General features: G+C 43.4%; 1 protein-coding gene across 1 annotated transcript in view; it reads right to left on the bottom strand.

Moving 5' to 3' along the window:
• The window catches only part of LOC310921986 (E3 ubiquitin-protein ligase BRE1B-like), a 56,548-nt gene extending 30,485 nt beyond the window's left edge, over nucleotides 1–26,063 (bottom strand). The window contains exons 1-10 of the mRNA XM_083882253.1: nucleotides 26,019–26,063; nucleotides 23,389–23,525; nucleotides 21,682–21,849; nucleotides 20,835–20,970; nucleotides 19,090–19,245; nucleotides 14,232–14,344; nucleotides 11,579–11,725; nucleotides 9,907–9,981; nucleotides 7,809–7,928; nucleotides 3,127–3,306 (exon numbers count right to left, since the gene is read on the bottom strand). Coding sequence (XP_083738379.1) covers nucleotides 3,127–3,306; nucleotides 7,809–7,928; nucleotides 9,907–9,981; nucleotides 11,579–11,725; nucleotides 14,232–14,344; nucleotides 19,090–19,245; nucleotides 20,835–20,970; nucleotides 21,682–21,849; nucleotides 23,389–23,520 — 1,227 coding nt within the window. The 5' untranslated portion in view covers nucleotides 23,521–23,525; nucleotides 26,019–26,063. The remainder of the gene's footprint in view (nucleotides 1–3,126; nucleotides 3,307–7,808; nucleotides 7,929–9,906; nucleotides 9,982–11,578; nucleotides 11,726–14,231; nucleotides 14,345–19,089; nucleotides 19,246–20,834; nucleotides 20,971–21,681; nucleotides 21,850–23,388; nucleotides 23,526–26,018) is intronic.
• Nucleotides 26,064–26,479: the final 416 nt, after the last annotated feature.

Below are 26,479 nucleotides of genomic sequence, written 5' to 3'. Positions count from 1 at the left end.
GGGAATTTTTTGGAATTTTTTTGGAATTTTTTTCCAATTTTTGGGGGGTTTTTTTTTAATTTTTTTCGAATTTTTTTCGAATTTTTATGGATTTTTTTTTTCAAATTTTTTTTTTTAAAATTGGGATTTGGGATTTTAGGGACTTTTGGGATTCAGAGAATTTTTGGGATTTTTTTGGGAATTTTTTGGGAATTTTTTCCAATTTTTTTTCGAATTTTTTTCAAATTTTTTTTGAATTTTTTTGAATTTTTTTTTTAAATTTTTTTAGGATTTTTTTTTCGATTTTTTTCAGTCTTTTATAAAACTACTTTGGAGAGTTTTCAGCATTCTTTTCCCAAAATTTTCTAAAGATTTTTTAAGATTTTTTTTTTAAATTTGTTTTGGAATTTTTTTTGGAATTTTTTAGGATTTTTTTCCAATTTTTTTCGAATTTTTTTGGAATTTTTTGGGGATTTTTCGGAATTTTTAAATTTTTTTTTTCGATTTTTTTTTTGATTTTTTTTTTGGAATATTTTTTCCAGATTTTTTGGGGAATTTTTCCCAATTTTGGGGGATTTTTTTTGGAATGTTTTTCCAATTTTTCTCGAATTTTTTTGAATTTTTTTGGATTTTTTTTTTGAAATTTTTTTGGAATTTTTTTTGGATTTTTCGGAATTTTTAAATTTTTTTTTTCGATTTTTTTTGGAATTTTTTTTGGAATATTTTTCCAAATTTTTTGGGAATTTTTCCCAATTTTGGGGGATTTTTTTTGGAATTTTTATGGAAATCTTTAGAAATTTTTTTTTTTTTAATTTCGGATTTATTTTCTGTATTTTTGGGGAATTTTTTTTGGCATTTTTTTGGAATTCTTTAGATTTTTTTTTTTAATTTGATATTTATTTCCTGTATTATTGAGGAATTTTTTTTGGAATTTTTTTTGGAATTCTTTAGAAATTTTTTAAATTTGGGATTTATTTTCTGTATTTTTGGGGAATTTTTTTTTTTGAATTTTCAGGAATTTTTTTTTGGATTTTTTAAAAATCTTTTAGGATTTTTTTTGGAATTTTTTAGGGATTTTTTTTTTGCAAATTTTTGGGGATTTTTTTGGCAATTTTTAGGATTTTTTGGGGCATTTTTTAGGATTTTTTTTTTGGAATTTTCAGGAATTTTTTAGGGCTTTCTTTTTAGAATATTTTGTTAATGATTTAAATTTTTTTTTTGTAATTTTTTTACGAATTTTTTTTGGAATTTTTTGGATTCTTTTTCTGATTTTTTGGGGGGATTTTTTTTTTTTTTTTTTTGGATTTTTTCTGTATTTTTTTAGGGTTTTTTTTCTGATTTTTTTTTTTCTGATTTTTTTTTTTCCGGATTTTTTTTCAGATTTTTTTGGAATTTTTGGGGATTTTTTTTTCACTTTTTTTTTGAATTTTTGGGGGATTTTTTAGGGGATTTTTTTAAACATTGGGGGGATTTTTTTGTAATTTTTTTGTGATTCTTCTCAGATTTTTTTGGGGATTTTTTTTTGGAATTTTTTTGAATTTTGGGGGGAGTTTTCGTGATTTTTTTAAAATTTTTTTCAAATTTTTGGGGATTTTTTTGGGATTTTTTTGGGATTTTTTTGGGATTTCTTTTGTAATTTTTGGGGGGGATTTTTTTGTAATTTTTTTGTATCTTTTGGGGATTTTTTGGGGGGATTTTTTTGGGATTTTTTTGGGATTTTTGGGGGGGATTTTTTTGTAATTTTTTTGTATCTTTTGGGGATTTTTTTGGGGGGATTTTTTTGGGATTTTTTTGTAATTTTTGGGGGGGATTTTTTTGTAATTTTTGGGGGGGATTTTTTTGTAATTTTTTGTATCTTTTGGGGATTTTTTGGGGGGATTTTTTTGGGATTTTTTTGGGATTTTTGGGGGGGATTTTTTTGTAATTTTTTGTATCTTTTGGGGATTTTTTGGGGGGGATTTTTTTGGGGGGATTTTTTTTGGGATTTTTTTTGTAATTTTTGGGGGGGATTTTTTTGTAATTTTTTTGTATCTTTTGGGGATTTTTTGGGGGGATTTTTTTGGGATTTTTTTGTAATTTTTGGGGGGGATTTTTTTTTAATTTTTGTATCTTTTGGGGATTTTTTGGGGGGATTTTTTTGGGATTTTTGGGGGGGATTTTTTTGTAATTTTTTTGTATCTTTTGGGGATTTTTTGGGGGGATTTTTTTGGGATTTTTTTTGTAATTTTTGGGGGGGATTTTTTTGTAATTTTTTTGTATCTTTTGGGGATTTTTTGGGGGGATTTTTTTGGGATTTTTTTTGTAATTTTTGGGGGGATTTTTTTGTAATTTTTTTGTATCTTTTGGGGATTTTTTGGGGGGATTTTTTTGGGATTTTTTTGTAATTTTTGGGGGGGATTTTTTTGTAATTTTTTTGTATCTTTTGGGGATTTTTTGGGGGGATTTTTTTGGGAATTGGGGGAATTTTGGGAGCCTGACCTCCATGTGCTCGATGTGCCTCAGGTGGCTGTTCTTGGGTGAGGAATCATGGGATTAATGGCAGTGGCAGCCATCTTGAATGAGGAATTATGGGATTTGTAGTACCAGTGGCCATCTTGGATGGGGAATTACTGGGACTGATACACTGGCAGCCATTTTGGATGAGGAATTCTGGGACTTGTAGTACTGGCGGCCATCTTGGATGATGAATGGTAGAATTTTTAGGAGTGGTGGCCATTTTGGATTGGGAATTCTGGGATTTGTAGTGCTGGCAGCCATCTTGGATGAGGAATTATAAGACTAATGGTGCTGGCAGCCATCTTGAATGGGGAATTCTGGGATTTGTAGTACCAGCAGCCATCTTGGATACAAATTATTGGGACTGATACATTGGTGGCCATTTTGGATGAGGAATTCTGGGACTTGTCGTACTGGCAGCCATCTTGGATAAGAGATTATGGGACTAATGGCAGTGGCAGCCATCTTGAATGAGGAATTATGGGATTTGCAGTACCGGCGGCCATGTTGGATAACGAATTGTAAGATTGATGGCACCGGCGGCCATCTTGGATTTGCAATTTTTGGGGAACAAAATGACCCAAAACGACCCAAAATGGCTCAAAATTGCCCCAAACGACCCCAAACCCCCCGCGTGACCCCCGGCCTGACCTCCATGTGCTCGATGTGCCTCAGGTGGCTGTTTTTGGTGGCCTGGAGCAGCGCCCGGGCCTCGTCCAGCTGCGTCTTCACCTGCAGGCTCTCGTGGTAGAGCAGCGAGAACTGCGACTGCAGCACCTTGTACTCCAGGGCCTCCTTCACCGCCTCCTCGGGGAGGGAACGCAGGGCCACCTGGGGACAGGGCAGGGTCACCTGGGGGTTATTTGGGGCACCTGGGGGACACCTGAGTGACCTTTGACACACCTGAGTAACCTGTGACCTCCCTACATTGAGCTAAGGGACACCTGAGTGACCTTTGACACACCTGAGTTACACCTGAGTGACCTACACCACACTTGAATAACCTGGGACACACCTGAGTGACACCTGAGTGACCTTTGACACACCTGAGTTAACTGTGACCTCCCTACATGGAGCTAAAGGACACCTGAGTGACACCTGAGTGACCTGGGACCTCCCTAAAGTGATCTAAGGGACACCTGAGTGACACCTGAGTCACCTACAGTGACACCTGAGTGACCTGGGACACACCTGGGTGACACCTGAGTGACCTGTGACCTCCCTACACCAATCTAAGGGACACCTGAGTGACCTGAGTGACACCTGTGTGACCTGGGACACACCTGAGTGACATCTAAGTTACCTGGGACACACGTGTGTCACCTGTGACCTCCCTACACCAATCTAAGGGACACCTGAGTGACCTTTGACACACCTGAGTGACCTACAGTGACACCTGTGTGACACCTGAGTGACCTACACCACACTTGAATAACCTGGGACACACCTGAGTGACACCTGTGCGACCTACACCACACCTGAGTGACCTGGGACACACCTGAGTGACACCTGAGTGACCTACAGTGACACCTGAGTGACCTTTGACACACCTGAGTGACACCTGAGTGACCTACAGTGACACCTGTGTGACCTACAGCACACCTGGGACACACCTGAGTGACCTGGGACACACCTGTGTGACACCTGAGTTACCTGTGACACACCTGTGTTACACCTGAGTTATCTATAGTGACACCTGTGTGACCTATAGCACACCTGAGTGACCTGCGACACACCTGAGTGACCTGGGACACACCTGTGTGACCTGGGACACACCTGAGTGACACCTGAGTCACCTACAGCAACACCTGAGTGACCTGGAATCTCCCTATATTGACCTAAGGGACACCTGTGTGACACCTGTGTGACCTTTGACACACCTGTGTGACACCTGTGTGACCTTGGACACACCTGAGTCACCTCTGACCTCCCTACATTGATCTAAGGGACACCTGAGTGACCTTTGACACACCTGAGTTACACCTGAGTGACCTGGGACACACCTGTGTGACCTTTGACACACCTGTGTGACACCTGTGTGACCTACAGTGACACCTGTGTGATACCTGAGTTACCTGTGACACACCTGAGTGACACCTGAGTTATCTATAGTGACACCTGTGTGACCTACAGCACACCTGAGTGACCTGGGACACACCTGGGACACACCTGAGTGACCTGAGACACACCTGAGTGACACCTGAGTCACCTACAGTGACACCTGTGTGACCTACAGTGACACCTGTGTGACCTATAGAACACCTGGGACACACCTGAGGGACCTGGGACACACCTGAGGGACACCTGAGTGACCTACATTGATCTAAGGGACACCTGAGTAACACCTGAGTCACCTCTGACCTCCCTATACCAATCTAAGGGACACCTGAGTGACCTCTGACACACCTGAGTGACCTTTGACACACCTGAGTGACCTGAGACACACCTGAGTGACCTGGGACACACCTGAGTCACCTACAGCAACACCTGAGTGACCTGGAATCTCCCCATATTGACCTAAGGGACACCTGTGTGACACCTGTGTGACCTTTGACACACCTGAGTGACACCTGGGTGACCTACATTGATCTAAGGGACACCTGAGTGACACCTGAGTCACCTACAGTGACACCTGTGTGACCTTTGACACACCTGAGTCACCTCTGACCTCCCTACATTGATCTAAGGGACACCTGAGTGACCTTTGACACACCTGAGTGACACCTGAGTGACCTACAGTGACACCTGTGTGACCTATAGAACACCTGGGACACACCTGGGTGACACCTGAGTGACCTTTGACACACCTGAGTCACCTCTGACCTCCCCACATGGATCTAAGGGACACCTGAGTGACACCTGAGTGTCCCCACTGCGCTCTTGGCCCCTGATGGCCCCAATGTCCCCAAATATTCCAAATGTCCCAAATGTCCCCAATCCCCTCAACGTCCCCAATGTCCCCATTAACCCAAAATATCCCAAATCCCTCAAATATCCCCAATGTCCCCAATGTCCCCAATGTCCCCAATGTCCCCAATGTCCCCACAATGTCCCCAATGTCCCCAATGTCCCCAATGTCCCCAATGTCCCCACAATGTCCCCAATGTCCCCAATGTCCCCAATGTCCCCACAATGTCCCCAATGTCCCCAATGTCCCCACAATGTCCCCAATGTCCCCAATGTCCCCAATGTCCCCATTAACCCCAAATACCCCCAATGTCCCCAAATGTCCCCAATTCCCTCAATGTCCCCAATGTCCCCAAATATCCCCAATGTCCCCAAATGTCCCCAAATGTCCCAAATCCCCCCAAATTCCCTCAATGTCCCCAATATCCTCAATGTCCCCAATGTCCCCATTTGTCCCCAATGTCCCCAAATATCCCCAAACGTCCCCAATCCCCTCAATGTCCCCAAATGTCCCCAAAGTCCTACCTTGAGTCTCTCCTGCCCCCAATGTCCCCAATCCCCTCAATGTCCCCAATGTCCCCAAATGTCCCCAAATATCCCCAAATGTCCCCATTAACCCCAATGTCCCCAAATGTCCCCAAAAGTGTCACCTTGAGTCTCTCCTGTCCCCAAATGTCCCCAATGTCCTCAAATCCCCATCAATGTCCCCAATGTCCCCAAATATCCCAAATATCCCAAATGTCCCCATTAACCCCAATGTCCCCAATGCCCCCAAATGTCCCCAATTCCCTCAATGTCCCCAATGTCCCAAATATCCCACAAATGTCCCCAAATATCCCAAATCTCCTCAATGTCCCCAAATATCCCAAATGTCCCCAATGTCCTTGAGCCCCTCAGTGTCCCCAAATGTCCCCAAATCCCCCAAATGTCCCCAAACATTCCAAATATCCCAAATGTCCCCAATCCCCTCAATGTCCCCAATGTCCCCATTAACCCAAAATATCCCCAATATCCCACAAATATCCCCAATGTCCCCAAAGTCCCCAAATGTCCCCAATGTCCCCAATGTCCCCACAATGTCCCCAAACATCCCCAAATGTCCCAAATCCCCCCAAATATCCCACAAATGTCCCCAATATCCCAAATATCCTCAATGTCCCCAATCCCCTCAATGTCCCTAAATGTCCCTGAGCCCCCCCAGGAGTCCCCAAATGTCCCCAAAAGTGTCACCTTGAGTCTCTCCTGTCCCCTGATGTCCCCAATGTCCCCAAATCCCCATCAATGTCCCCAATGTCCCAAATATCCCAAATATCCCCAAATGTCCCCATTAACCCCAATGTCCCCAATGTCCCCAATGTCCCCAATGTCCCAAATATCCCAAAATATCCCAAAATATCCCCAATGTCCCCAATGTCCTTCAGCCCCTTAATGTCCCCAAATATCCCCAAATGTCCCCATTAACCCCAATGTCCCCAATGTCCCCCAATGTCCCCAAATGTCACCTTGAGCCTCTCCTGCCCCCGTACGGCCGCCTGCAGCTCCAGCTGCAGTGTCCCCAAATGTCCCCAAACACCCCAAATGTCCCCAAATATCCCAAAACATCCCCAATGTCCCCAATGTCCCCAATATCCGAAATATCCCCAAATATCCCAAATCTCCTCAATGTCCCCAATGTCCCCAAATATCCCAAATGTCCCCAATGTCCCCAAATGTCCTTGAGCCCCCCAAATCTCCCAAATCTCCCAAATGTCCCCAATGTCCTTGAGCCCCTCAGTGTCCCCAAATGTCCCCAAATCCCCCAAATGTCCCCAAACATTCCAAATATCCCAAATGTCCCCAATCCCCCTGAATGTCCCCAAATGTCCCCAATCCCCTCAATCCCCATCAATGTCCCCAGTGTCCCCAATGTCCCCAAATGTCCCAAATCCCCCCAAATCCCCTCAATGTCCCCAATATCCTCAATGTCCCCAATGTCCCCATTTGTCCCCAATGTCCCCAAAGATCCCCAATGTCCCCAATCCCCTCAATGTCCCCAAATGTCCCCAAAGTGTCACCTTGAGTCTCTCCTGTCCCCAATGTCCCCAATACCCTCAATGTCCCCAAATGTCCCCAATGTCTCCAATCCCTTCAATGTCCCCAACAACCCCCTGAGCCCCCCAAGTCTCCCTGAGCCCCCCAAGTGTCCCCAAATGTCCCCAAAGTGTCCCCAAAAGTGTCACCTTGAGTCTCTCCTGTCCTCTGATGTCCCCAATGTCCCCAAATCCCCATCAATGTCCCAAATATCCCAAATGTCCCCAAATGTCCCCAAATATTCCCAATGTCCCCAATGTCCCCAATGTCCCCATTAACCCCAATGTCCCAAATGTCCCCAATGTCCCCAATGTCCCCAAATGTCCCCAATGTCCCCAAATGTCCCCAAATGTCACCTTGAGCCTCTCCTGCCCCCGTACGGCCGCCTGCAGCTCCAGCTGCAGCTTCTCCAGCTCGGCCATGCGGGAATTGGCCAACTCCTGGTTCCCCTCCAGCTCCGCGTTCAGCATCTCAAACTGGCCCAGAAAATAACCAAAATATTCATATTTATCATTAAAAATTATTGGGATTATTTAAAATGTAAAATTTAAAAAAAATTCCAGAAAAAACGCAAAAAATTTGACAAAAATTGGTGAAAATTTGCCCCAAATTCATCAAATTTTGTCTCAAATCCGAGTTCAGCGTCTCAAACTGCCCAAAAATGAGATAAAATATTGATATTTATCCTTAAATATTAATTGGGGTTTTTAAAAATATAAAATTCAAAAAAAAATTCCAGAAAAAACATAAAAAAATTGACGAAAATTGGTCAAAATTCCCCCAAATTTCTCCACAAATTTTTCCCAAAAATCCCCCAAATTTCTCCCAAAATTCCCCCCCAAAAATCCCCAAATTTCCCCCAAAATCCCCAAATTTCTCCCCAAACTCCCCCAAATTTCTCCCAAAATTCCCCCCAAAATCCTCAAATTTCCTCCAAATTTCCCCCCAAATTCCCCATAAAATTCCCCCCAAAATCCCCCAAATTTGCCCCAAAATTCCCCCCAAAATCCCCAAAATTTCCCCCAAAATTCTCCCCAAAATCCCCAAATTTCTCCCAAAATTCCCCCAAATTCCCTCAAATTTCCCCCAAATTTTTCCATTTTTTCCCCAAACCCCCAAAATCCCAAATTTCCCCCAAATTCCCCCAAATTTCCGCCCAAACTCCCCCAAATTTCTCCCAAAATCCCCCCAAAAGTCCCAAATTCCCCCCAAAATTCCCCTCAAATTTTCCCAATTTTTTTCCCAAACCCCCAAATTTTCCCCCAAAATCCCAAATTCTCCAAATTTCCCCCAAACCCCCCAAAATTTCTCCAAATTTCCCCCCAAATTCCTCCGAATCTGCCTCAAATTTCCCCCCAAAAGTCCAAAATTGCCCCCAAAATTTCCCCCAAATGTCCCAAATTCCCCCCAAAATTCCATTTTTTTCCCAAACCCCCAAATTTCTCCCCCCAAAATCCCAAATTCCCCCCAAATTTCCCCAAATCTCCAAAATTCCCCCCCAAAATTCCCCCCAAAATCCCCAATTTTCTCCAAAACTCCCCCAAATTTCTCCCAAAATTCCCCCCAAAATCCCCCAAAAATTCCTCCCAAAAATCCCCAAATTTCCCCCAAAATTCTCCCCAAAATCCCCAAATTTCTCCCAAAATTCCCCCAAATTCCCTCAAATTTCCCCCAAATTTTTCCATTTTTCCCCCAAACCCCCAAAATCCCAAATTTCCCCCAAATTTCCCCCAAATTCCCCCAAATTTCCCCCAAAATTCTTCCCAAAATTCCAAAGATTTTCCCCAAAATCCCCCAAATTTCCCCCCCAAAATTCCCCCAAAATCCCTCAAATTTCTCCCCAAACTCCCCAATTTTCCCCGATATTTCCCCAATTTTTTTCCCAAACCCCCAAATTTCCCCCCAAAATCCCCCAAATTTCCCCAAATCTCCAAAATTCCCCCCCAAAATTCCCCCCAAAATCCCCAATTTTCTCCCAAACTCCCCCAAATTTCTCCCAAAATTCCCCCCAAAATCCCCCAAAAATTCCCCCAAAAATCTCCAAATTTTCCCCAAAATTCTCCCCAAAATTCCAAAGATTTTCCCCAAAATCCCCCAAATTTCCCCCCCAAAATTCCCCCAAAATCCCTCAAATTTCTCCCCAAACTCCCCAATTTTCCCCGAACTTTCCCCAATTTTTTTCCCAAACCCCCAAATTTCCCCCCAAAATCCCCCAAATTTCCTCCAAAACCCCAAATTCCCCAAATTTCCTCCAAAATCCCCAATTTTCCCCCAAATTTTCCCCCCCAAATCCCCAAATTCCCCCCAATTTTCCCCCCAAAAGTCCCAAATTCCCCCCAAAATCCCCCCAAAATCCCTCAAAATTCCCCCCAAATGTCCCAAATCTCTCCCAAAATCCCCAAATTTGCCCAAAATTCCCCAAATTTCCCCAAAATTCCCCGAAATTCCCGTTACCTTCTGCATGCTGAGGGTGATCTGACCCCCCTGGAACCCCCCGGAGCTCCCGGAGCCGTAAGAGCCCGAGGTGAGCTGGGAAATACAGGTGAGATCGGACAGGTGAGACACAGGTGAGGGACAGGTGAGACACAGGTGAGGGACAGGTGAGACACAGGTGAGACACAGGTAAAGTTTGGAGGGAAAAAACCCTGAAAAAATCCCAAAAATCCCCGAAATTTTACACCAAATTTCAGTAAAATGGCCCCAAAATTCTCCTGGGACAGGTGAGACACAGGTGAGATACAGGTGAGACAGGTGAGATACAGGTGAGACACAGGTGAAACACAAGTAAAGTTTGGAGGAAAAAAACCCCCGAAAAAATCCCAAAAATCCCTGAAATTTTACACCAAAATTGAATAAAATGGTCCCAAAATTCTCCTGGGACACAGGTGAGACACAGGTGAGACACAGGTGAGGGACAGGTAAAGTTTGGAGGAAAAAAAACCCCAAAAAAACCCCAAAAATCCCCGAAATTTTACACCAAAATTCAGTAAAATGGTCCCAAAAATCACCCAAAATTCTCCTGGGACAGGTGAGACACAGGTGAGACACAGGTGAGACACAGGTGAGGGACAGGTGAGACACAGGTGTATTCCAGGTATATCCAGGTGAGGGCAAAGCTGTGCTCAGGTGTGTCCCAGGTGTGTCCCAGGTGTGTCCAGGTGTGTTTTTACCTCCCCAGGTGTGTCCAGGTAACCCCAGGTGTGTTTATCTGTGCCCAGGTGTGTCCAGGTGTGCCCAGACTCACCTGGGTGTCCCTGACCCCATCCCAGGTGTGCCCAGGTGTGTTTTTAGTGCCCAAATTCCCATTTTTGGTCCTTTTAACCCCAATTTTTCTGTGTTTTACCTGTCCCAGGTGTGTCTTATCCCTCCCCAGGTGCCCCCAGGTGTGTTTTATCCCTTCCAGGTGTGTTTTTACCTCCCCAGGTGTGCCCAGGTGTGTTTTTAGTGCCCAAAATCCCCATTTTTTGTCATTTTAACCCCATTTTTTCTCCTTTTAACCCCGTTTTTTTTGTGTCTTACCTGTCCCACATCCCCCCAGGTGTGTTACCTGTCCCCAGGTGAGCCTCACCTGCTCCAGGGCCTCGGCCAGGTGCCTGTCCAGCCTCCCCAGGGGCCCTTTGTGACCATTTTTTGGGTCACAGGTGTCACTGTGGTGACTCCAGGTGTGCCCAGGTGTGTTTTTAGTGCCCAAAATCCCCATTTTTGCTCCTTTTAACCCCATTTTTTTTGTCTTTTACCTGCCCCAGGTGTGTCTTATCCCTCCCCAGGTGTGCCCAGGTGTCTCCAGGTGTGTTTTATCCCCTCTAGGTGTGTTTTTACCTCCCCAGGTGTGCCCAGGTGTGTTTTTAGTGCCCAAAATCCCCATTTTTCCTCCTTTTAACCCCATTTTTTTTTCACTTCACCTGGCCCAGGTGTGCCCAGGTGTGTTTTATCCCCCCAGGTCTGTCCCTGGTGTCCCCAGGTGTGTTAAACCCTCCCCAGGTGCCCCCGGGTGTGTCCCAGGTGTGTCCAGGTGTGGTTTTAGTGCCCAAAATCCCCATTTTTTCTCCTTTTAACCCCATTTTTTTTGTGTCTTACCTGTCCCACGTCCCCCCAGGTGTGTTACCTGTCCCCAGGTGAGCCTCACCTGCTCCAGGGCCTCGGCCAGGTGCCTGTCCAGCCGTCCCTCCCTCTTGCGCAGTTTGGCGCTGTCCCACTGCAGCCCCTCCAGGGTGGTGCCCATCTCCAGAACCTTCGTCTCCGCCGACGTCGCCTTGTCCTGCAGCTCGGCCAGCTGGACAGGTGAGACAGGTAAAGGGACAGGTGAGACACAGGTAAAGGGACAGGTGAGACAGGTAAAGGGACAGGTGAGACAGGTGAGGTGGCCTTGTCCTGCAGCTCGGCCAGCTGGACAGGTGACACAGGTAAAGGGACAGGTGAGACAGGTGAGGTGGCCTTGTCCTGCAGCTCGGCCAGCTGGACAGGTGACACAGGTAAAGGGACAGGTGAGACAGGTAAAGGGACAGGTGAGACAGGTGAGACACAGGTAAAGGGACAGGTGAGACAGGTGAGATTGGACAGGTGAGATACAGGTGAGATACAGGTGAGGGACAGGTGAGACAGGTAAAGGGACAGGTGAGACACAGGTAAAGGGACAGGTGAGACAGGTGAGACACAGGTAAAGGGACAGGTGAGACAGGTGAGGTCGCCTTGTCCTGCAGCTCGGCCAGCTGGGCAGGTGAGACAGGTAAAGAAACAGGTGAGACAGGTAAAGGGACAGGTGAGACACAGGTAAAGGGACAGGTGAGACAGGTGAGGTGGCCTTGTCCTGCAGCTCGGCCAGCTGGACAGGTGAGACAGGTAAAGGGACAGGTGAGACAGGTGAGATTGGACAGGTGAGACACAGGTAAAGGGACAGGTGAGACAGGTGAGATTGGACAGGTGAGACAGGTGAGACACAGGTGAGACACAGGTGAGACACAGGTAAAGTTTGGAGAAAAAAAACCCGAAAAAATCGCAAAAATCGCGGAAATTTTACACCAAAATTCAGTAAAATGGTCCCAAAATTCACCCAAAATTCACCTGGGACAGGTGAGGGACAGGTGAGACACAGGTGAGACACAGGTGAGGGACAGGTGAGACACAGGTGAGGGACAGGTGAGATACAGGTGAGACACAGGTAAAGTTTGGAGGAAAAAATCCCCAAAAAAACCCAAAAAATCCTCGAATTTTTACACCAAAATTCAGTAAAATGGTCCCAAAATTCACCCAAAATTCACCTGGGACAGGTGAGGGACAGGTGAGACACAGGTGAGACACAGGTGAGACACAGGTGAGACACAGGTGAGACACAGGTGAGGGACAGGTGAGACACAGGTGAGACACAGGTGAGATACAGGTGAGACACAGGTGAGGGACAGGTGAGACACAGGTGAGACACAGGTGAGACACAGGTGAGACACAGGTGAGACACAGGTGAGGGACAGGTGAGACACAGGTGAGACACAGGTGAGATACAGGTGAGACACAGGTGAGGGACAGGTGAGACACAGGTGAGACAGGTGAGACATGGACAGGTGAGATACAAGTGAGATACAGACAGGTGAGACCACACAAGTGAGACAGGTGAGATACAGAGACAGGAACTACAGATAAGACAGGTGAGACAGGTGAGACAGGTGAGACACAGGTGAGACAGGTGTGGGACAGGTAAGGGACAGGTAAAGCACAGGGATGGCAGCAGGAGACACTGAGATGGCACCAGACACAGGTGAGACAGGTGGGACAGGTGGGACAGGTGAGACACAGACAGGTGGGACAGATGAGATACAGGTGAGACTGGACAGGTGAGATTGGACAGGTGAGACATGGACAGGTGAGATATGGACAGGTGAGATTGGACAGGTGAGATTGGACAGGTGAGACAGGTGAGACAGGTAAAGGGACAGGTAAGACAGGTGAGGTGGCCTTGTCCTGGAGCTCCACCAGCTGGACAGGTGAGATAGGACAAGTGAGACACAGGTGAGACACAGGTGAGACACAGGACAAGTGACCCACAACAGGTGACACACAGATGACACTCAGGTGTGTCCAGGTGTCCCCAGGTGTGTTTTACCCCCCTCAGGTGTGTCCAGGTGTCCCCAGGTGTGTCCCAGGTGTGTCCCAGGTGTGCCCAGGTGTGTTTTCAGCGCCCAAAATCCCCATTTTTGCTCCTTTTAACCCCATTTTTTCTCCTTTTAACCCCATTTTTTTCCCTTTCCCCTCTCCCAGGTGTGTTTACCTGTCCCCAGGTGAGTCTCACCTGTGCCCAGACTCAGCTGGGTGTCCCTCACCCCTCCCAGGTGTGCCCAGGTGTGTTTTCAGCGCCCAAAATCCCCATTTTTGCTCCTTTTAACCCCATTTTTTCTCCTTTTAACCCCATTTTTTTCCCTTTCCCCTCTCCCAGGTGTGTTTACCTGTCCCCAGGTGAGTCTCACCTGTGCCCAGACTCAGCTGGGTGTCCCTCACCCCTCCCAGGTGTGCCCAGGTGTGTTTTCAGTGCCCAAAATCCCCATTTTTGCTCCTTTTAACCCCGTTTTTTTTGCCTTTCACCCCTCCCAGGTGCCCCCAGGTGTGTCCAGGTGTGTTTTATCCCCCCCCAGGTGTGTTTTATCCCCCCCCAGGTGTGTTTTATCACCCCCAGGTGTGTTTTTAGTGCCCAAAATCCCCATTTTTTCTCCTTTTAACCCCGTTTTTTTTGCCTTTCCCCCCTCCCAGGTGTGCCCAGGTGTGTTTTACCCCCCCAGGTGTGTCCCAGGTACCTCCAGGGCCTCTCTCTGGTGTTTCTCGTGCAGGTGCTGACTCAGCTCCTGGAGCCGTCGATGTTCCCGCAGCAGCTCCCGCAGCAGCTCCCGCCCCGACTCCGACAGCTCCGCTGGGAAAAACCACACAAAAATCCACAAATTTTAACCCAAAAATCCCCCAAAATCTGGATTTTTTAAATGCCAAAATCACCAGAAAAATTCCCGTAAAATTCGCACAAAAACCGCCCAAAATCGGCTCAAAATTCCCCAAAAAATCCCACGAAAATCCCACAAAAAATGTCTCTAAATCCTCCCAAGATTTCTCACAAAATCAAAGACCCAAAATCCCCCAAATTCAACTCAAAAATCCCCAAATTCTCCGAAAAAATCCCCCAAAAATTCCAACAAAATTCACACAAAAAAGGCCCAAAAATACGAAAAAAAATCCACAAAAATCCCACCAAAATTCCCTGAAAAATCAGAGCCAAAAATCCCCAAAATTTGACCCAAAAATCCCCCAAATTCTGAAATCCTGAAATTCCGAAATTTACCCCCAAAAAATCCCCCAAAATTCCCATAAAATTCGCATGAAAAATGCCAAAATCGCCCCAAAATTCGCATTAAAAACACCCCAAAAATGCCCAAAATTCAACCCAAAATTCCCCAAAAAATTCTCACTAAAAACACCCAAAATGGTCCCAAAAAATCCCCCAAAAATCCCCCAAAATTCACCCAAAATTTCTCAAAATTCCAACAAAAATCAAAAATTTCCTGAAGACCCAAAAACCCCCAAACTCTGAAATTTTTAAATCCCAAAATCACCAGAAAAAAACCCCAAAAATTCCCTTAAAATTCGCACAAAAAACGCCCAAAATCGGCTCAAAATCCCCCAAAAAATCCCCCACAAAAATCCCCCAAAATTGCTCAAATTCAACCCAAAAATCCCCAAAATTTGACCCCAAAATCCCAAAATTCTGAAATTTTCCCCCCAAAAAATTCCCCCAAAATTCACACTATAAATGTCCAAAATTGCCCCAAAATTCCCATAAAAAACGCCCAAAATCTGATAAAAATCACATAAAAATCGCTCAAAATCCTCCCAAAATTCCACCAAAATTCCCTGAGAATCAAAGAGCCAAAAAATCCCAAAATTCCCCAAAAAATCCCCCCAAAAATTCCTACAAAATTTGCCCAAAAATTCCCAAATTTGACCCAAAAATCCCCAAAATTTGCCCAAAAAATTCCATCAAAAATACCCCAAAATTCCCCCCAAAAACCCAAAAAAAGCCCCAAAATTCCCCCCAAAAAACCCCCCAAAATTCCCCCCAAAAACCCAAAAAATCCCAAAATTCCCTCAAAAAACCCCCAAAAAACCCCAAAAAAACCCCCAAAATTCCCCCCCCAAAAAAACCCCAAAATTCCCCCCAAAAAATCCCCCAAAAATTCCTTTAAAAATCCCAAATTTTCCCAAAAAAACCCCAAAATTCCCCCCAAAAACGCCGCCAAACCCTCCAAATTTCCGCCATTTTTTGCCCATTTTTTTCCAGATTTTTTCAGGAATTTTTGGGAATTTTTGGGAATTTTTTGGGAATTTTTTGGGAATTTTTGGGATTTTTTTGGGGAATTTTTTTTGGAATTTTTGGGAAATTTTGGGAATTTTTTGGGAATTTTTTGGGAATTTTTGGGGAATCTTTTGGGAATTTTTTGGGAATTTTTGGGAATTTTTGGGAAATTTTGGGAATTTTTGGGAATTTTTGGGGAATTTTTTGGGAATTTTTTTGGAATTTTTTGGAATTTTTTGGGAATTTTTTGGGAATTTTTTGGGAATTTTTTGAGATTTTTTGGGAATTTTTTGGGAATTTTTGGGAAATTTTTTTGGGAATTTTTTGGGAATTTTTTTGGGAAATTTTTGGGAATTTTTAGGGAATTTTTTGGAGGATTTTTTGGAATTTTTTGGGGAATTTTTTGGGAATTTTTTGGGATTTTTTTAGGAAATTTTTTTGGGAATTTTTTGGGAATTTTTTGGGGAATTTTTTGGAATTTTTTAGGAATTTTTTGGGAATTTTGGGGAATTTTTTTGGAATTTTTGCGAATTTTTTGGGGAATTTTTTGGGAAATTTTTGGGAATTTTTTGGAATTTTTTGGGGAATTTTTTGGGAATTTTTTTGGGAATTTTTGGGAATTTTTGGGGAATTTTTGGGAATGTTTTGAGATTTTTTGGGAATTTTTTGGGAATTTTTTGGGGAATTTTTGGGAAATTTTGGGAATTTTTTGGGGAATATTTGGGAATTTTTTGGGAATTTTTGGGGAAATTTTTGGGAATTTTTGGGGAAATTTTTGGGAATTTTTAGGGAATTTTTTGGGAATTTTTGGGAATTTTTTGGGAATTTTTTGGGAATTTTTTTGGGAATATTTTGAGATTTTTTGGGAATTTTTTGGGAATTTTTTTGGGATTTTTTGGGAGTTTTTGAGAATTATTTGGGGAATTTTTTGGGAATTTTTTGAGAATTTTTTGGGGAAATTTTGGGAATTTTTGGGAATTTTTTAGGAATTTTTGGGAATTTTTTTGGGAATTTTTTGGGAATTTTTTAGGGATTTTTTTGGGAATTTTTTAGGGATTTTTTGGGGAATTTTTGGGAATTTTTTAGGAATTTTTTGAGGAATTTTTTTTGGGAATTTTTATGGAATTTTTTGGGAATTTTTTGGGAATTTTTTGGGAATTTTTTGGGAATTTTTTTGGGAAATTTTTGGGAATTTTTAGGCAATTTTTTGGAGGATTTTTTGGAATTTTTTGGGATTTTTTTTGGAATTTTTGGGAAATTTTGGGAATTTTTGGGAATTTTTGGGAATTTTTTGGGAATTTTTTGGGAATTTTTTTGGGAATTTTTGGGAATTTTTTGGGAATTTTTTTGGGAATTTTTGGGAATTTTTTTGGGAATTTTTTTGGGGAATTTTTTTGGGAATTATTTTTGGGAATTTTTGGGAATTTTTTGGGAATTTTTGGGGAATTTTTTTGGAATTTTTTGGGGAATTTTTGGGAATTTTTTAAGAATTTTTTTGGGAATTTTTAGGGAATTTTTTGGGAATTTTTTTGGGAAATTTTTGGGAATTTTTAGGGAATTTTTTGGAGGATTTTTTGGAATTTTTTGGGAATTTTTTGGGATTTTTTTTGGAAATTTTTTGGGAATTTTTTTGGAATTTTTGGGAATTTTTAGGGAATTTTTTGGAGGATTTTTTGGAATTTTTTTGGAATTTTTGGGAATTTTTTGGGGAATTTTTTTGGAATTTTTGGGAATTTTTTGGGGAATTTTTTGGGAATTTTTTAGGAATTTTTTGGGAAATTTTTTGGAATTTTGGTGAATTTTTGGGAATTTTTTTGGGAATTTTTTGGGGAAATTTTGGGAATTTTGTTGGGAATTTTTTGGGAATTTTTTGGGAATTTTTTTGGAATTTTAGTGAATTTTTGGGAATTTTTGGGAATTTTTTGGGAATTTTTTTGGGAATTTTTGGAAATTTTTTGAGGAATTTTTTGGGAATTTTTTGGGAATTTTTTTGGAATTTTAGTGAATTTTTGGGAATTTTTTGGGAATTCTTTTGGGAATTTTTAGGGAATTTTTTGGGATTTTTTTTGGGAATTTTTAGGGAATTTTTTGGGAATTTTTTTGGGAAATTTTGGGATTTTTTTTGTAATTTTTTGGGGAATTTTTTTGGAATTTTTGGGAAATTTTTGGGAATTTTTATGGAATTTTTTGGGGAATTTTTGGGAATTTTTGGGAATTTTTTGGGAATTTTTTTGGAATTTTTTGGGGAATTTTTTTGGGGAATTTTTGGGAATTTTTTTGGAATTTTTGGGAATTTTTTGGGGAATTTTTTGGGAATTTTTGGGGAATTTTTTGGGGAAATTTTTAGGGAATTTTTTGGAATTTTTTTGGAATTTTTGGGAATTTTTGGGAATTTTTTGGGAATTTTTTGAGAATTACTTGGGGAATTTTTTGGGAATTTTTTGGGAATTTTTTGAGGAATTTTTTTGGGAATTTTTATGGAATTTTTTGGGAATTTTTTGGGAATTTTTTGGGAATTTTTTTGGGAAATTTTTGGGAATTTTTTGGGGCATTTTTTGGGAATTTTTTGGGAATTTTTGGGAATTTTTTTGGGAAATTTTGGGATTTTTTTTGGAATTTTTTGTAATTTTTTGGGGAATTTTTTTGGGAATTTTTTGGGAATTTTTTTGGGAAATTTTTGGGAATTTTTTTGGGAAATTTTGGGATTTTTTTTTGGAATTTTTTGTAATTTTTTGGGGAATTTTTTGGGAATTTTTTGGGAATTTTTTGGGAATTTTTTGGATTTTTTTGGGGATTTTTTGGGGAATTTTTGGGAATTTTTCTGGGAATTTTTTGGGGATTTTTTGGGAATTTTTTGGGAATTTTTTTGGAATTTTTGGGTATTTTTTTTGAATTTTTGGGAATTTTGCCTCCCCAGGTGTGTCATTACCTGTCCCCAGGTGTTTTTGCCCATTTTTCCGCCATTTTTCGGCCATTTTTTTCCGGATTTTTTTGGAATTTTTGGGAATTTCGCCTCCCCAGGTGTGTCTTTACCTGTCCCAGGTGTGTCCCAGGTTGTTTTTGCCCATTTTTTTCCGGATTTTTTCAGGAATTTTTGGGAATTTTTGGGAATTTCGCCTCCCCAGGTGTGTCTCACCTGTCCCAGGTGTGTCCCACTCACCTCTGTTGCTCAGGTGAGGCCCCAGGTGTGTGTTTACCTGTCCCCAGGTGTTTTTGGCCATTTTTCGGCCATTTTTTTCCGGATTTTTTCGGGAATTTTTGGGAATTTCGCCTCCCCAGGTGTGTCTCACCTGTCCCAGGTGTGTCCCACTCACCTCTGTTGCTCAGGTGAGTCCCCAGGTGGTGCAGGCCCCTCTGGACCCTCCCCAGGGCCACGCCCAGTTTGGCCACGGCCTCGGGGGCAAAGGTCAAGCGGGGTGGGGGAGGGGCGGAGGCCACGCCCCCTTCCTCAGGAGGCCCCGCCCACGGCTCTGGAAATTAATGAATATTTATGAGCTTTATGCAAATTAAGGGGGATTTGTATTAAAAGTTCCTTTTTCTCCACGAAATTTGTCGCAAAATTTCAAAATAATCTCAAAATTTCCCCCAAAATTCTCTTAAAAATCCCAAAAATTTCACCAAATTTTCTCCCAAAAATTTCCAAAAATTTCCCCAAATTTTCTCCCAAATTTCCCCCCAAAATTCCCAATTTTTCTCCCCAAAATTCCCAAATTCTCTTCCCAAAATTCCCAAATTTTCTCCTCCAAATTCCCAAATTTTCTTCCAAAAATTCCCCCAAAATTCCCAAATTTTCTCCCAAAAATTCCCAAGTTTTCTCCCAAAAATTCCCAAGTTTTCTCCCAAAAATTCTCAAATTTTCTCCCAAAAATTCTCTTCCCAAAATCCCCAAATTTTCTCTCCAAAATTCCCAAATTTTCTCCCCAAAATTCCCAGATTTTCTCCCAAAAATTCCCCCAAAATTCCCAAATTTTCTCCCCGAAATTCTCAAATTTTCTCCCCAAAATTCCCAAATTTTCTCGCAAAAATTCCCCCCAAAATTCCCCATTTTTCTCCCCAAAACTCCCAAATTTTCTCCCAAAATTCCCCCCAAAATTCCCAAAAATTCCCCCAAAAATTTCCCCCAAAATTCCCAAATTTTCTCCCAAAAATTCCCCCCAAAATCCCTTTAAATCCCCAAAAATTCCCCAAAAACCCCCAAAAATCCCATTTTTTCCCCCAACCCGCCAAAACCTCCCAAAATCCCCAAAAATCCCTTTAAATCCCCAAAAAATCCCCAAAAATTCCCCAAAATTTCCCCAAAATTCCCAATTTTTCACCCCAAAATCTCCCAAAATTCCAAAATAATCCCCAAAATTTCCAATTTTTCTTCCTTAAAACCCCCAAAATCCCCCAAAACCCCCCAAAATTTCCCCCCAAATCCCCCAAAATCCCCAAATAATCCCAAATTTCCCCCCAAAAATCCCTTTAAATCCCCAAAAATTCCCCAAAAATTCCCCAAAATTCCCAATTTTTCACCCCAAATTCCCCCAAAATTCCCAAAAATTCCCAAACCCCCCCAAAATTCCCCCAAAATTCACAATTTTTCACCCCAAAATCCCCCGAAAATCCCCAAAAATTCCCCAAAATTCCCCAAAAATCCCCAAATTTCCCCAAAATTTCCAATTTTTCTCCCTTAAAACCCCAAAAATCCCCAAATTTTTTCCCAAACCCCCCAAAATCCCGAAATAATCCCAAATTTCCCCCCACCAAATCCCAAAACTCCCCCAAACCCCCCAAAATTCCCAAAAATTCCCCAAAATTTCCAATTTTTCCCTTCAAAATTCAAAATAAATCCCCAAAACTCCCAATTTTTCTCCCCAACCCCCCAAAAATCCCAATTTTTTTCCCAAAATCCCCCCAAAAATCCCTTAAAATCCCCCAAATTTCCCCAAAATTCCCAAAAAATTCCCCAAAAATTCCCCAAAAATTCCCCAAAAATCCCCAAAATTCCCAATTTTTCACCCCAAATTCCCCCAAAATTCCCCCCAAAAAATCCAAAATTTTTCCCAAAATGTCTCACCTGTCCTGTCCTGCTCCCCGGGGTGGCTCAGGGGGGTCTCGGGGGGGTCCCCAGGGGGGTCCCCAGGGGGGGGCGGGGCCGCCCCTCCCCCGTCGCCGTCGCAGCGTCGCAGCAGGGCCTGAACCTCCCCGTCCAGCTGGCACAGAAAGGGTTAAAAATTATACCAAAATTAATCAAAATCAGAGAAAAATGAGAAAATTCAGCCAAAATTACCTCAAAAATCAATTCTGCGATACAAAATTACCCCGAAAAACCCCAAAATTACCCCAAAAATGACCAAAATTACCCCAAAATTACCCCCAAAAACCCAAAATTACCCCAAAAATCACCCAAAATTACCCAAAATTACACCCAAAAATGCCCCAAAATTGCCCCAAAAATCACCCAAAATTACCCCAAAAATCACCCAAAAATTACCCCCAAAATCACCCAAAAATCACCCAAAATTGACCCAAAATCCCCATTTTTGGTCCTTTTAACCCCATTTTTTTTGTGTTTTACCTGCCCCAGGTGTGCCCAGGTGTGTTACCTGTCCCCAGGTGAGTTCACCTGTCCCAGGTGTGTTTTTAGTGCCCAAAATCCCCATTTTTGCTCCTTTTATCTCCATTTTTTGCTCCTTTTAACCCCATTTTTTCTGTGTGTTACCTGTCCCAGGTGTCCCCAGGTGCCCTCAGGTGTGTTACCTGTCCCCAAGTGAGTTCACCTGTCCCCAGGTGTGCCCAGGTGTGTTTTTAGTGCCCAAAATCCCCATTTTTGCTCCTTTTAACCCCATTTTTTTTCCCTTTCCCCCCTCCCAGGTGTGTTACCTGTCCCCAGGTGTGTTCTATCCCCCCCAGGTGTGTCTCACCTGTCCCCAGAACCTGTTGACCAGGTGCAGGGTGGCGTCGTCGGTGGCCTGACGTTTCTCCAGTTTCTCGATTCGCTCTCGGAGCTCGTCCTCGCACACCTGGCGCTGCTCGAGGCGCTCGGCAAGTTTCTTATTCCTGAACTGGAGCACCTTGATGTCCATCTCCTCCTGCACAGGTGAGACAGGACAGGTGAGACACAGGTGAGACACAGGTGAGACACAGGTGAAGTTTGGAGGAAAAAAATCCGGAAAAAATCGCAAAAAACGCGGAAATTTTACGCCAAAATTGAGTAAAATGGGCCCAAAATTCACCCAAAATTCACCCAAAATTCATCCAAAATCTCCCGTTTAATTTACCTGGGACAGGTGAGACACAGATGAGACACAGGTGAGACACAGGTGAGACACAGGTGAGACACAGGTGAGTCACAGGTGAGGGACAGGTAAAGTTTGGAGGAAAAAAATCCCCAAAAAACCCCAAAAAATCCTCGAATTTTTACACCAAAATTCAGTAAAATGGTCCCAAAATTCACCCAAAATTCACCTGGGGACAGGTGAGACACAGGTGAGATACAGGTGAGGGCACAGGTGAGACACAGGTGAGACACAGGTGAGACACAGGTAAAGTTTGGAGGAAAAAAACCCTGAAAAAATCCCAAAAATCCCCGAAATTTTACACCAAAATTCAGTAAAATGGTCCCAAAATTCACCCAAAATTCACCTGGGACAGGTGAGATACAGGTGAGATACAGGTGAGGGACAGGTGAGGGACAGGTGAGACAGGTGAGACACAGGTGAGACACAGGTGAGGCAGTTTCTCATTCCAGAACTGGAGCACCTTGATGTCCATCTCATCTCAAAACTCACCTGGGGGATTCCTTGTGGATTCCAGGTGTGTTTTATCCCTCCCCAGGTGTGTTATTACCTCCTCAGGTGTATCTCAGGTGTGCCCAGGTGTGTTTTTAGTCCCCAAAATCCCCATTTTCGTCCATTTTAACCCCATTTTTTCTGTGTTTTACCTGTCCCAGGTGTGTCCAGGTGAGTCTCACCTGTGCCCAGACTCACCTGGGCGTCCCTGACCCCATTCCAGGTGTCCCCAGGTGTGTTTTTAGTGCCCAAAATCCTCATTTTTCCTTCCCAAATCCCCATTTTTACTCCTTTTAACCCCATTTTTTTCCCCTTTACCTGTCCCAGGTGTGTCTTATCCCCCCCAGGTGTCCCCAGGTGTGTTTTAACCCTCCCCAGGTGTGTTTTTACCTCCTCAGGTGTATCTCAGGTGTCCCCAGGTGTGTTTTTAGTGCCCAAAACCCCCATTTTCATCCTTTTAACCCCATTTTTTCTGTGTTTTACCTGTCCCAGGTGCCCCCAGGTGTGTCCAGGTGAATCTCACCTGTCCCCAGGTGTGTTACCTCTCCCCAGACTCACCTGGGTGTCCCTCACCCCATTCCAGGTGCCCCCAGGTGTGTCCAGGTGAGTCTCACCTGTCCCCAGGTGTGTTACCTGTGCCCAGACTCACCTGGGTGTCCCTGACCCCATTCCAGGTGTCCCCAGGTGTGTTTTTAGTGCCCAAAATCCTCATTTTTCCTTCCCAAATCCCCATTTTTGCTCCTTTTAACCCCGTTTTTTTCGCCTTTTACCTGTCCCAGGTGTCCCCAGGTGTGTTAAACCCTCCCCAGGTGTGCCCAGGTGTGCCCAGGTGAGGCTCACCGTGGAGGAGATGCCCCCCAGGCGCAGGGGTTCGATCAGGGTGGTCGGGGGCTGCTCCTCACGGGGGGGTCTCTTCTCCGGGGGGCCCCCCCCGGCCTCGGGGGCGCCGCGCTTGGCCCCGGCACCGGACATCACACCTGGACAGGTGAGATTGGACAGGTGAGACACAGGTGAGACACAGGTGAGACACAGGTGAGGGACAGGTGAGATACAGGTGAGACACAGGTGAGACACAGGTGAGGGACAGGTGAGACACAGGTGAGACACAGGTGAGACACAGGTGAGACACAGGTGAGATACAGGTGAGACACAGGTGAGACAGGTGAGATACAGGTGAGACACAGGTGAGGGACAGGTGAGACACAGGTGAGACACAGGTGAGACACAGGTGAGACAGGTGAGACACAGGTGAGACACAGGTGAGACACAGGTGAGATACAGGTGAGACACAGGTGAGACAGGTGAGATACAGGTGAGACACAGGTGAGGGACAGGTGAGACACAGGTGAGACACAGGTGAGACACAGGTGAGACACAGGTGAGACACAGGTGACACAGGTGAGACACAGGTGAGACACAGGTGAGACACAGGTGAGACACAGGTGAGACACAGGTGAGGGACAGGTGAGACACAGGTGAGATACAGATGAGACACAGGTGAGATACAGGTGAGATACAGGTGAGACACAGGTGAGACACAGGTGAGGGACAGGTGAGACACAGGTGAGATACAGGTGAGATACAGGTGAGACAGGTGAGACAGGTGAGACACAGGTGAGATACAGGTGAGACACAGGTGAGATACAGGTGAGACACAGGTGAGATACAGGTGAGATACAGGTGAGATAGGGACAGGTGAGATTGGACAGGTGAGATTGGACAGGTGAGATTGGACAGGTGAGACATGGACAGGTGAAGACAGGTGAGGACAGACAGGGAGGGATTTGACAGAATTTTAGGGAAACTTGAGAAAATTTTGGGGGATTTTTTTGGATTTTGGGGAGTTTTGGGGGGGATTTGAGGGAATTTTTGGGGGATTTAGGGGGGGCTTGGGGGGATTTGGGGAATTTGGGGGGATTTTGGGGAAATTTTGAGGGAAATTTGGACATTTGGGGAAATTTTGAGAGTATTTTTAGGAATTTTTAGGGGGATTTGAGAGATTTTTGAGGGGAATTTTTGGGGACTTTGGGGGGATTTTTGAGGATTTTTTTTAAATTTTTGGGGTGTTTTGGGGAAATTTGAGGGATTTTTTTTTTGAGAATTTGTGGGAAGTTTGGAGGATTTTGAGGAATTTGAAGGAATTTTGGGGGATTTGAGAGAATTTGGGGGAAATTTTGGGGTATTTGAGGGAGTTTTGGGGGAATTTTGGAGGGATTTGGGGGAATTTGGGGAAATTTTGGGGAATTTGGAGGAATTTTGGGAGATTTGAGGGATTTTTTTTTTTTTTTTTGGATTTTGGGGAATTTTGCAGGGAATTTTTGGGGTGTTTTGGGAAAATTTGAGAATTTTTTTTTTTTATTTTTGGGGATTTGGGGGAATTTGTGGAATTTTGGGGATTTTTTTGGGGGTGAATTTTGGGGGAAATTTGAGATTTTAGGAAATTTTGAGGGAATTTTGAAGGAATTTTGGGGAGATTTGAGGGAATTTTGGGAAATTTTGAGGCATTTTGGAGGAATTTTATTATTTTTGAGGGTCCTGGATGGATTTTGAGGCGATTTTTGAAAATATTTCCCTGAATTTTGGGAATTTTAGGAGATTTTTGGGGCATCCCGGGAGGAACTCGGACAAATTTTGGGCTTAATTTTAATTTATAATTAAAATTTTAATTAATTAAATTTAAATTTTTAATTTTGGGGGGAAATTCGAGAAATTTTGGGGGGGATTTGGGTGAATTTAAGGAGATTTTGGAGGGTTTTTTGACCCTAAAAATCTTTAAATTCAATTAAAATTAAATTAAATGTCATTAAAGATGCCTTTGAGACAAAAAAAAATAATTTTAGGCCATTTTAGAAGAAAAATTAAACTTTTTGGGGCTTTTTTTAGAAAAAAATTAAAGATTTGGGGGTCCTTGAGTGGATTTTGATGAATTTTGAGGCGTTTTAAGCAAATTTTGAAGTAAAAAATTAAAGATTTGTGGACTGGAAAGTGAATTTAATAAATTTGATGTTCTGGGGAGGGGAATTTGTGGATAATTTGGAAGATTTGGGGATAATTTGGATGATTTTGGGGATATTTTTAATGAATTTGGGGCTTCGCGGAAGCCTCGGGAGAGATTTAAACGCTCCGAAAAATATTTTTTTTTAAGAATTTGAGGATTTTTAACCAACAGATGGGATTGAGGGGCTTTTAGGGCACCAAATGAGGGAATTTGAGGCGTTTTTAACCGAATTTTAACGATTTTTGATCATTTTTAAAGCTCGAAACCGCCTGAGGCGCCAAAATGGCGGCCTGAGGGGACTCTGAGGGAAAAAACCGATAAAAACCCCTCGGAAAAGCCCAAAAAGGCTCTAAAGGGTTTCGGGGGTGGTTCCGAAAGGATTTTGAGTCGTTTTGGGTCGAATTCGAGCGATTTTGGGGCTTTTTTTTGGGTTTTTTTAAGGTTTTTTTCCGCCCCCCCCTTCAGGACTTACCGGAGCCGCCGTCGCTGAGGGAGAACAAAGCCACGCCCACCGATGAATCTGATTGGCTGAGCGGCCTTAGCCACGCCCCAATTTCCGCAATAACGCGTTTTGATTGGTTGATGGGGCTAAGCCACGCCCCCGTTGCCGTGGTAACGGAGAAAGGGCGGGAAAAGGAGGAGCTCGCGGGTTCTTAAAGGGGTAAAGGGGGGGAAGTTCTTAAAGCGGCGATGGCAAAGTGGGGACCGCAAATGGATTTTTTGGGATTTTAAATCATAAAAAATCATCAAAGTCACCAAAAATGACTTTGAGGAGACCAAAAAATTGTCTGGGATCACCTAAAAAAAAAAAAGAGTCAAGAAATTCACCTGGGGACCCAAATATCCCACACAGACACCTCAAAATGCCTAAAAAATGCCCCAAAATCTTCCAAAAATCTCCCAAAATTTCTCAATTCCCACCTAAAATTCTTC

The sequence above is a fragment of the Zosterops lateralis genome, assembly GCF_965231275.1.
Source record: "Zosterops lateralis genome assembly, chromosome: 39".
NCBI classification, from domain to species: domain Eukaryota; kingdom Metazoa; phylum Chordata; class Aves; order Passeriformes; family Zosteropidae; genus Zosterops; species Zosterops lateralis.
Note: the sequence above shows the minus strand (reverse complement) of the source record. Positions and strands in the feature narration are given on the sequence as shown.